At 39.1% G+C, this 12010-nt stretch overlaps 1 protein-coding gene across 17 annotated transcripts in view; it reads left to right on the top strand.

Annotated features, from left to right (window-relative positions):
• The window catches only part of ADAMTS3 (ADAM metallopeptidase with thrombospondin type 1 motif 3), a 611755-nt gene extending 601677 nt beyond the window's left edge, over positions 1 to 10078 (top strand). For all 17 annotated transcript variants that reach the window (XM_079921102.1, XM_079921112.1, XM_079921101.1 and 14 more), the window contains 3 exons: positions 1092 to 1299; positions 3019 to 3136; positions 7215 to 10078. In XM_079921102.1, the coding sequence (XP_079777228.1) occupies positions 1092 to 1299; positions 3019 to 3136; positions 7215 to 7774 (886 nt within the window). In that variant the 3' untranslated portion in view covers positions 7775 to 10078. The remainder of the gene's footprint in view (positions 1 to 1091; positions 1300 to 3018; positions 3137 to 7214) is intronic.
• The last annotated feature ends 1932 nt before the right edge of the window (positions 10079 to 12010 follow it).

The following is a 12010-nucleotide window of genomic DNA, read 5'->3' as shown; positions in this document are numbered from 1 at the left end:
AATCTCATTTAGAGTATTCAAACATGAGTAAACTCATGAGGTAATGAAAAAGCAGCAGCAGCCAAACCACCTTGTCATAGCCGGCATCAGATGGAGCCTTTTTTAATTTCCTTTCAGATATTTAACACCATGAGGCAATATGGCTGAGAATTAATTGGTTTTATTTATTTTAATGAGTTGGTTTTTATAATTTTATAATTATTTATTATAATGAGTTGGTTTCTATTTTATTTTATTTTTATTGAAGTATAGTTGATTTACAATGTTGTGTTAGTTTCAGGTAGACAGCAAAGTGATTCAGTTATATATATATATATATATATATTATATATATATATATATATGTATATATGTTCTTTTTCAGATTCTTTTCCTTTATAGGTTATTACAAAATATTGAGCAGAGTTCCCTGTGCTATATAGTGGGGTTCTTGTTGATTATCTCTTTTATATATAGCAGCTTGTATCTGCTGATCCCAAACTCTTAATTTATCACTCCTCCACCCCCTTTCCCCTTTGGTAACCATAAGTTTGTTTTCTATGTGTGTGAATCTATTTCTGTTTTGTAAATAAGTTCATTTTTAGCATATTTTTAGATTCCACATATAAGTGATATCATGATACTTGTCTTTGTCTGACTTCCTTCACTTAGTATGATAATCTCTAGGTCCATTCGTGCTGCTGTAAATGGCATTATTTCATTTTTTATGGCTGAGTAATATTCCATTGGATATATGTGCCACATCTTCTTTATGAGTTGGTGCTATTTTGGGAAACTACCATCATGCCTGAACCTAAGGGGACAACTTTAAGATGAGTTTCAGAAACCCTCTGAGGATGATCCTTTTGGAAAAGAGAAGGTTGTTTCAGAGTCACTGGGAGACAGAATACTAGGGCATAACAAATAGATGTGCCCCGCCTATGACTGTTAGAAAGTTTTCAGACTTTTTGTTTGATGTGCCCGTCTTTCTGAACCTGCCCCGTGGGGCGGGGGCACATCATTCAGAGGGCAGAAAGAGCTAGGCTTGCGGTGCAGGGAGGGGCACACCACGCAACCCGGTTGCCAAGTTCAGTCTTAACCCCCATCCTCAGCTGGGCGGCAGAAGAATGGGAGCACTGCACCAAAACCTGCGGCAGTTCCGGCTATCAGCTCCGCGCCGTGCGCTGCCTCCAGCCGTCCCACGATGGCACCAACCGCTCGGTGCACAGCAAGTACTGCGTGGGGGGCCGTCCAGAGAGCCGCCGGCCTTGTAACAGAGTGCCCTGCCCGGCCCAGTGGAAAACGGGGCCCTGGAACGAGGTGGGTGTGCGAATTCTGTGTGCGTTGGCGGGGGGCGGTGGGGGGGGGGGAGGGGTAAGGACGTGAAGTATATTTTAATTTGGCTTCTGTATCAGGTAGGCTTTGTGTGAATTGCAAAACTGTCACATATTTTGGAAGCATTACGCATCTGTAGGTATTAGGAAAAACTCACAGTTTAAAACAGTGTTTGCATGAAAGATTAGTTGATGCGGGCAAACCACGTTTGGATGTCTTGTGACACAGAGGCCTCTGAAAAGTGACTGATCTTCTGTCCGGTATTTTTTCTGAACTGCACCTTTCCTCCTGGATACATTCCAAACCCCTGACCTTGAATGCAGGGCCCTGCCCCATTTGACACCACACGAACGCTTCTTTTTTTTCTTTTTGTTGAACTGTAGTTGATGTAACCTTAGAGTACCTTAGAGTCAGGTGTACAACTTAATGATTGGATATTTGTATACATTGCAAAATGACAACCACAATAAATCCCATGATAACTCTTCTTTGTTCATCTTCCTTTATTCTAACTGTTTGTCCCAGTCTGAGTAAACTGTTTACTGTTTCAAAGACCATGCTGGTCTGAGCCTCCTCCCTTTTGGCTGGCTTGCCCCTCCCCCTGCTCCTATGTGACCATATGCCCCTCATCCATCAAGGCTCAGCTCCATGGTCCAAAATACCACCTTCCAGGGCTGCCCTTCCCGGCAGTCCTTCCTCCACATTCCAAAGGCAAAGAGGCCTTCCAGTGGCTTGCTGATCACAGCAGTGTACTGTAACTCCTGTCTTTGAGCCTGTGCTTGCCACTAGTCCATGCATTTCTCAAGAAACCAGGTGCTTTGCTTCCCCAGCGCCCAGTCGGTGCCTGTCCAAATGACGTCTCCTTGGTGACTGGCTGAGTCAGTGTCTCATTGCCCGTATTAACCACAGTTCTTTGATATATCTAAAAACTCCAAATGAAGAATCAGGGGGCGATAGTAGAGTGGCTCGGAGGAAAGGGCAGCAAAAAGTAGACAGAGGACAAAGGAGGGAGTGGAGAGCAGGCCCAGGAGGGAAGGAACAGGCAAATGAAAGTGACCTGCATAGGACCTTAAGGATAACTCATGTCTTGTTCCCCTCAGAGTCCTGGAACAAGCATCCCTCCTCTACAGCTCCTACCTAGATCAATAGCACGGCTGCTTCTGGGCTTAGTTTTAGAGGAGTTAGCCCATTCCTTAAAGAAATGAATTTGTGGGAAAAGAGTAATAGTAGCTCCAAAGAGGTTTAATTAACCAACATAGCATGTCAGTCAATTCACCATTTGTAAGGAAATTAAAAAATAAGAGAGAATGGGAAGCTCAATCTGTGACAGGCTCTCTGAAAACGGGCTCCACTACTGCTTTTAGGAACTACGGAAGGAGTTACATTATAACAATGACTTGTTTGGCATCAAATGCTTACTATATGCCAGGCATAACTGTTTTATATACATTGTCTCCTTTGCCTTCATTTAGTCCTACAGCAATTCTATGAAGCTTTCAGAGAAAGAACAATGCTCCCAGGGTAAAGCTAGGATTCTCTGTCTCCCAAGTCACTGTAACACTGGGCCGTAGAGAAAGAACTCCAGAGCTGTGTATGCGTATGTGCTCGTGTGTGCATGTGTGTGTCTGAGTGTGCACATGGGGAAAGGAAGAAAGACAGTCCTGGTGGAATAAACGTCTATAATCACAGCCTTTGTTTCTGTAGTGTTCGGTAACCTGCGGCGAAGGGACAGAGGTGAGGCAGGTCCTCTGCAGGGCGGGTGACCACTGCGATGGTGAAAAGCCTGAGTCTGTCCGAGCCTGTCAGCTGCCTCCCTGTAATGGTAGGTGTGACACTGATGGATTTCACTGTTCTGATCATGGTTTTTGAGCCTCAAAAAGCAGAACTTCCTTTCTGGGCAAGCTCTGGCATTTCCATTTGCTTACTGAAAAATGACTAAAGGAAAACACCCTTGAGATATTAGCTTAATAGAGTTCTTTAAGATGGGTGTCTGCGGCAACGTCCCCTCCATTTAGTTATCATAACCGCTGCGGCCTCTGTGGTTCCCAGTAGGCAGTAATGCTGGGGTGAGGGCCGTGTCATGTGTATGTAGCTTCTGTCAATTTGTGTTTCTAGAAGCTACGTGTTTTCTCTCTTTGATTTTCTTTATGACTTCACATCATTGTCAAAGGCATAATAATGCAGAAGGTTTGGCAATACTTTACTAAAATCATTCAGTTTAGGCATGTGGATGATAAATGTCGTTCACAAAGCCACTTCCAGTACCTGCTCATCCATTTTCATAGACTTGAACAGCGTGCTTTCAAAATAGATACCTTGTGCCTATGCTAAAATTTGCCTTACTCTTGCCGTATTGCAAAAGCGGAGTCTCGTCTCTTTAAAGTACAGATCTTCCTCAATTTACAATGGAGTTACATCCTGATAAACTCATCCTATGTTGAAAATACTGTCAGTCGAAAATGCATTTAAAACACCTAACCTACTGAACACCATAGCCTAGCGTGCTCCAAACACTTACGTTTGCCTATAGTTGGGCAAAATCATCTAACACAAGGCCTATTTGATAATAAAGTGTTGAATACCTCATATAATTTATTGAATTCTATACTGAAGGTAAAAAACATAATGGTTGTCTGGGTACAGAATGGTTATAAGTGTGTCAGTCATTTGCCCTCGTGGTCGCCTGGCTGACTGGGAGCTGCAGCTGCTGCGCTGCCCAGCATCACAAAAGAGTATCATTCCATGTATCCCTAGCTCAGAAAAGATCCAAATTCAAAGTACTACTGAATGCATATGGCTTTCACACCATCATAAAGTCCAAAAATCGTAAGTAGAACCATCATAAGTCAGAGGACATCTGTATAATTTCATTTGCTATTGTAAAACAAATAGTATATATTGGATGGTTTCAGTTTCTATCACTGTCTCCTTCTTCCTCCTTTTCTGCCTCTCTCTGCATCTGTCTGTGTCCTTTGTGTCTCATTTTGTTTGTTTGTTTGTTTGTTTTGCGGTATGCGGGCCTCTCACTGTTGTGGCCATTCCCGTTGCGCAGCACAGGCTCCGGACGCGCAGGCTCAGCGGCCATGGCTCATGGGCCCAGCCGCTCCGCGGTATGTGGGATCTTCCCGGACGGGGGCATGAACCCCTGTCCCCTGCATCAGCAGGCGGACTTTCAACCACTGCGCCACCAGGGAAGCCCTGTGTCTCATTTTCTATCTCCACTTTTCTCTCCTCTCCTTTCCTCTGTGGGTTTCGCTCTCTGTCTCTGACTTGCTGTCACTTGCTGTCTGTGTGTTGCTCACTGTCTGTGTATATCACTCGTGCTTTTCCACCTCACTCTTTCTTCTCATTCTCTCTTTCTCTCCCCCCCCCAGTCTCCCTACCTCTACCTCTTTTTTCTCTTTCTCCTGCTCTCTCCCTTTCCTCTTCTCTCTCTCCTCATCTCTTCGTGACTCTCTCCTTCTTCTCTATTTCCCTCTTTTTCTCTCTGACACTCCTCCTTCCCCCTTTTCTGGCACATGTGTCTGTCAGTGTCTCTCTTTCTCCTCCACTTTTCTCTGTCCTTCCTCACCCTCCCTGCCCACCTCCCTGTCTCTGCCACTCTGCATCTGTCTCTGCCACTCTGCATCTGTCTCTCCATCTCCCTGTGTCTCTTGCCTTCCCTGCCTTCTCTCTGTCCCAGTCCCCGTGTCCCTACCCCTCTGATTCTCTGTGCCTGTCTCTCTCTCCCTCTCTCTCTTCGTATCCTCCCACTGCCTGTCTACTCTTCCAAAGAAACCTTATAAAATATTTCTTTGTACATTTTCCTTTGAAATGTGGGGTGGCATGAACAAGTACGACCATGAGGGGGAGACAAAGGACTTACATATTTAATCATTTTTCTCTGGAAAGTATATTTGAAACTTCAAATCACAAGTAAAAGCCAAAAGAACAAATTTACCTAGTTAGAAGCTATAACATTTCCTGTCACCGTAGTATTTTACTCTTACATAGGCATTACTGTCAGGAGGTTAAACACTTTTCGAGTAAGCTTTATTGATCTTAATAACTGGTAGAGGTATATATTTCTGCAGATATGCCCAACTGTCAGCAAGAATTTGCTTGATACTTTTCCTTAAGCCAAAAGAAAATGTTATAGGCATAGAAAGCTATATCCATAGAAAAAATAATTCAGATAGGAAAAGGGATTGATACTTGAGGTGAAACCCATTAATGTGATTCTCAGGCATTTACAACCTAATTAGATTATTATCTTAGCTAATATGAATTATTCAAACACATCATACTGTATCATAGATGTGTAAATGTGAGGGAAATACAAGTCATTCCACAACTTGGGAAGTGGGCATGGCATTATAATGCTAACAAAGGTGGTAAGTTTAGCCTGTTTTGGCCCTGACAACTGACCCTCTTTTTTTCCCCTCGAACTTTAGAAAAGGGATTTAATTTCTTTGGCAAGTTATATAGCAGGTTCCTTACCTAGCAATGTAGAATCACCTAATATTACATTGTAATTTTAAGTGATTATATCATATAAATGCCACAATTTACAATTCTTTGCATTTATTAATTGGATATGGGATCAGTATTCTGTGTTGGACTGTGTGCATGGGCTCTCTGCATAGGATATGCTCTGGAATGGCTGAAAAGAAATACAAACTAACATTTTTATGAGCTCAATGTTTGGATTTTTTGAAATCTAATTCTTATAACCTATGATCAATAAAATTAAAAAATAATAGAAATAGTCTGTACACACACACCTACCAAATGTTTTGTGAGTGTTACTTTAGTACTCTTTAAAGTACTATCAATTCAATGAAATTAAAGAACCATGAATTGTTCATAAGAAAGTTGGCACCCTTTACCCAGATTTGTGCTTTCAAATAACAAATAACCTGAGAACGTTCAATGGTAAACATGAAACTGTTGCCTTCACTCTGGAGAATGTTCTCCAAATCAAAATAGTATCTTGATTTTTCTTTTGGTAATATAGTTTTAAGATTTAATATGTTCCAACAGGTCTTTAGTATTTATTTTGATTTTAAATTTAAATTTAATATAGAGGCTACTCTATTATAAAGAAAGAACTATCATAAAATTTAAAAAACCAGTGCCCTCTATATCTTAAAAATATGGTAAAACTAATTCTATTTTCTCATTCTAAAATCAGATATGTATTTCTACTAGGAAGAAAAAATTACCCTTGATCTGAAGACTCTTGATGGAGATGTGAAAGTGCTGGTCAATTCAAGTGCTTTGCACATAGAGAATACTTATTTTAGTAAATTCATCCTAATATTCATATTTTTAACGTGAAGTCTAATGTGGCAACTCCCATAAATGTTAGCTTTTACTTAAAATTTTTTATATTCATATACGATTTAAGTTTCTTCCCTCCTTTTATTCATTTTTAGTTATATTTATATTTAAAATGGAATATAGTTGAAATACAGTACTATGTTAATTTCAGATGTACTACCTGGTGATTTTGCATACACTATGCATAATGTATTTGCATACATTATGAAATGATCACCACAATGAGTCTGTCCCCATAGAAAGTTATTAACATGCGACTGGCGATATTCCTTACGCTGTATGTCACATCCCTATGGCCTATTTATTTTATAACTGGAGGTTTATACCTCTTAATCCCCTTCACCTGTTTTGCCCCTCCCTCAGCAATTGCCCATTTGTTCTCTGTATCTATGATTCTGTTTTTTGTTTTGTTTGTTTTGTTTTGTTTTTTAGATTCCACATATAAGTGAAATCATACAATATTTATCTTTCTCTGTCTGACTTATTTCACTCAGCTTAATGCCCTCTAGCTCCATCCGTGTTGTCCTCCTTTTATGTTTGGATGTATGTCTCATTTTGTTGTCTTTTAATCTTTGCAGATGAGCCATGTTTGGGAGATAAATCCATATTCTGTCAAATGGAGGTGCTGGCGCGATACTGCTCCATACCAGGTTATAACAAGTTATGTTGTGAGTCATGTAGCAAGCGCAGCAGCACCCTGCCACCACCATACCTTCCAGAAGCTGCTGAAACTCATGATGATGCTATCTTTAACTCCAGTGACCTCCCCGAATCTCTAATGATGCCTACATCTTTGGTTCCTTACTATTTAGAGACTCCTGCTGAGAAGAAGAAATCTTTGAGCAGGATCTCTTCTGTAGGAGGTCCAAATGCACATGCTGCTTTCAGGCCAAACAGTAAATCCAGTGGTGCTAACCTACCCCAGAGGAGAGCTCAGCCAGCAGAAAACAAGACTCTGAGACTGGCCTCCCCACCCACCAAGAGTGGCCACCTCAGTTCATCTCCACAAATGGCTGCTGCCCCCTTCCTTGCAGCCAGTGATTCCATAGGTGCTTCTTCTCAGGCAAGAACCTCAAAGAAAGATGAAAAGATTATTGACAAGAGACGTCCGCTAAGATCATCCACATTGGAAAGATGAGAAAGTGAAGCCAAAAGGCTAGACATCAGTGGAAAATCTGGACAAGCTCGCTCTCCCTGTGGTGCATACAGCTTGTTTAAAGTGGAAATCTCCATAAATCATCAACTCATTTTATCTGTACATGGAAGAACAAAAAGTGCTGGTTCACTTTCTAGTTGCTTTCATCCTCCTTTTGTTCTGCATTGACTCATTTACCAGAATTCATTGGAAGAAAGCACCAAAGATTATTAACCGAAGGAAAGTAAGTTGCTAAGCGTGTTGGTCATTTTCTAAAGCAGAAAAGGGACTGGAATCAATTGTGCATATCAGCTGATTTTTTTGTTGTTGTTTTTAAAAAGTTACAGTAAAAATAAAAAAGAGGTGCCAATGGTTTACATTTTAACAAAAGGTTTTGAAAATGGAGCAAAGAATTCTTAGACTTGTATTCCTATTTATCTATATTAGAAATATTGTATGAGCAAATTTGCAGCTGTTGTGTAAATACTGTATATTGCAGAAATCAGTATTATTTTAAGAGATGTGTTCTCAAATGATTGTTTACTATATTACATTTCTGGATATTCTAGGTGCCTGTCATTGAGTATTGCCTTATTTGACGTTCTATGAGTTGATTTTCAAAGCAGAATATTACAAAGAAGTTAGAAACACCGCTACTGACAATACAAAGGGTTTTGTTGTGTGGTTTTGTTTGATCAGCAATGTGACACCTAAATTACAGAACAAGAAAAAAAAACAGATAAGCTGCAGATATAGAGATTTCAACTTACCTACTACCTTCCATACTTTAAATAAAAAAGAATAAGTTTGGTGTCTTAGTATACTTGCAGTCACAGGGAACAGAGACCAGTAAATGAACCTGTGCAGGACAAAATGGAAACCCTTTTACCAGGGCCTCAAAAGACACCATTGAATTGTCCTGCTTTCCTGTGTTGTTTTTAATTGTCCCATTGTTGACATATACAAACAGGTATACTCAATGTACTGTAATTATTAACAAAGGAAAAATGTACTGAGATCATTTGTTTGTATGTCAGTAGCTGAGAAAAGCAGCGTTGAACTAGAAATAACAATCAAGTATAGCAGGGCTTTAAAAGGGCTCTGGAAGCAGCTTCAAGAAAGCATTTGTCGACGGTTGCAATATTTATTTTCCTCATGGTTCATATCTACATGTTCACAACCACCATGCATCTGACTGCAATAATGTGCTAGTAATTTATGTCAGTGATCACCTGACTCACAGTGAAGCCAGAAATGCTCTCTCCAGGGAGTAGATGTAAAGTACTTGTATATAGAATTCAGAACTGAAGATATTTATTAAAAGTTGATTTTTTTTCTTGATAGTATTTTTATGTACTAAATATTTACGCTAATATCAATGACATATTTTGGTAAACTAGAGAGACATAATTAGAGATGCATGCTTTGTTCTGTACATAGAGGAGAAATTTAAGCAAACTACAGCAGCCAAATCAAAGAGCTAAAATTGAACAAAATTGATGTTATGCAAATTTTGCATTTTTAGAGTAGTTGATGCAAAGTTGGTAACTTTTTCCCCTTTGACGAAACATAAAATAGTATGGGCTCAGATAGCTAGCTGTTTAATGAAATAGGGAATTAAAAACACCAAAAAAGAAGTATGTGAAGGAGATAAATACTTCATGAATTACACTTAAAAGAAAAAAGAAAGATAAGTGTTGACAGCACAATGATTTGGAGGTCAGTTCCTGAACTGTCTAAAAATACATTATGCAAACTAAAATATAGATATGTTAATTTCTCAAAGCACAGAATGTGCAAGAACGTTTGCCTTTTAACCATGGTAAAAATAACAGCTTCACCTATTGACTCTATACCTCTAAAGAATCGCTGCTACTTGGTGCAAGACTTTTGAAAGTCAAATGAATTAGGTGAATTCCAGATTGTAAAACAATCCCTGAACCTCAAATAGAAGTCATTTTTTTCCCCTAAAAATTTCCCGAGCATGAAATTCTCCTCTAGTTTGCTTGCGTGTGCATGCATCTGGTCCACAGGGGAACACAGAGAAACCTGGTCACACACATACACCTCCCATAAAGATGTATATATTCATTACATTTCTGATCTTTGAGCTTCCTTTTCTACTAAGCTAAAAATTCCTTTTTATCAAAGTGTACACTACTGATGCTGTTTGTTGTATTGGGAGCACGTAGCAATAAAAATGTTAACAAAATATAGAGCTGGCTCAATCGAGATTTTATCATTAGATTCATCACTGAGTAGTGGAAACATGTTATTTCCTCCTACAAAGTGAAATAGTATCAAGTTCATTTGCTACTTGGACTTTCTCTAAAGAGACTCAAACAAAGTGACCGTGTCTCCTCTTCTCACATCAGGTTGTATCATAATATTTTTTAAATAACATTTTAAAAAAAAGAAAATAAGAGGTTACGGGAGTGGCTTTTTGCCTAAGTCCATCCCACAGAACTTGAAGAGACAGAAAGTGGCAATAATGCTAGGGGTATGAGAAGGAAAAGGGGCACTTCTGTTTTTAAAATGTGTCATCCCAGGGTAGTTTTTAGAAAAGCAACCCTCAGCTTTGAACCCTGAGGATTGGTGGGAGCACATCACCCCAGGACTCAGGAGTGTGGGAAGGACAGGACATCCCAGAAGAGGGCATTTCTTTCTGTAAGAGGGAGACACTGTCTTGCCACAGTTCCCAGTCTAAACTGCAAAGGCAGACAGATTCAGGTTTGAACTCCACCGACCACTTCATACCTGAATGATCTTGGGTTGTCTCACTAGATTTCAGTTTCCTCATCTGTAAGATAGGAGGCAGAACTATCAAGCATCATTGTGTGACTGCTGTGAGAAATGAGATAAGTAAAGCTGTTAGGGCAGGGCTTCACACTTAGTTATTCACTAAAATATTAAGTATCATCTTTGTCCTTGTAACTTCCCAAGCCTCCTCCCCATCATCTTCATTATGTAACAAAACCACAGCTTTCTTTTAGGGTCTACAGGTAGTTTGACTCATGATCACTATACCTCATTAATGGTGGTAAAGAACATAGTTTCAGGATCTAAAGACAAACAATTTAGCTTTAAAAATTAATAGGAAGGATAAACTCACTACAAATGATCTCCAGTCATTGATTTTGAAGAATTTTAGCAGAATATACCCACTCTACCTTTGCAAACAATAAATAAATAGACTAAAGAATAAGTATGTATTTCTGCAAAGATAGTCAGTGGTGCAGTAATGCCCCCAAATTATTAGCAAATAAAACGTTTCTCATGTATTTACGTTAATACACTTTGCAGAAATATCAAGTCATTCCTCTGTACCTACCATGAACCCACTTAAATATAAGATGTAAGAGAAAAAATCAAATAAAAATGATGAAAACATAGATAAGCCAGAAAGGACATTACTTGTTTTTAAAAATAATAAATAAAGAAAATTAAAAAGTAAAAGGCTAGGGGAGGGATAAATCAGAAGATGGGGATTGACATATACACACTACTATATATAAAATAGATAACTAATAAGGACCTACTGTATAGCACAGGGAACTCTACTCAATACTCTGTAATGACCTATCTAGGAAAAGAATCTAAAAAAGAGTGGATATACGTATATGTATAACTGATTCACTTTGCTGTACACCTGAAACTAGCACAACATTTTAAATCAACTATACTCCAATAAAAAATTTTTTGAAAAGTAAAAGGCTAAAGTAAAACTGCATAAAATGCAGTAAAATATAAAAACCATCCTAGGGTACACAGGCATTATCAACACATCGATTAATATTAGAAAACATTTTGGACCCAGACACTTTTGAATAATTCACTTAGGGCTAGTGATAAAAATATTAAATTAAAATACTGCCTACCAAGCAAAGCATAATCTACTGAAATGAATTTGTCATCAAAAGCACAATTCTAAAACAAGGTGCTATAAATTTCTGCAAACTGACTGTAGAGTTTACCAAAGAATCAGAACTTCCCCTAAATTTCTCCCAACCTGACATAAGGCAGGTGTGTAAAAAGTTGCTCATCTACTTCGTGGTGAACCCTAGAGTTGCTGCCTTAACACTGTTGATTGGAAAGGCTGCTCTTTTCCAGTCAACTCATAGTTTCAAATAAATTGTTGATTTGACCAATTAGCTTTCAACTGTTTGATTGTTAACAGTGCACCTGGGGCTGAGTAGTGTTGTGTGTCATGTTTTAAACTGCCAAAACCCCCAAAATATC

Source organism: Stenella coeruleoalba (assembly GCF_951394435.1).
Source record: "Stenella coeruleoalba genome assembly, chromosome: 4".
NCBI classification, from domain to species: domain Eukaryota; kingdom Metazoa; phylum Chordata; class Mammalia; order Artiodactyla; family Delphinidae; genus Stenella; species Stenella coeruleoalba.
Note: the sequence above shows the minus strand (reverse complement) of the source record. Positions and strands in the feature narration are given on the sequence as shown.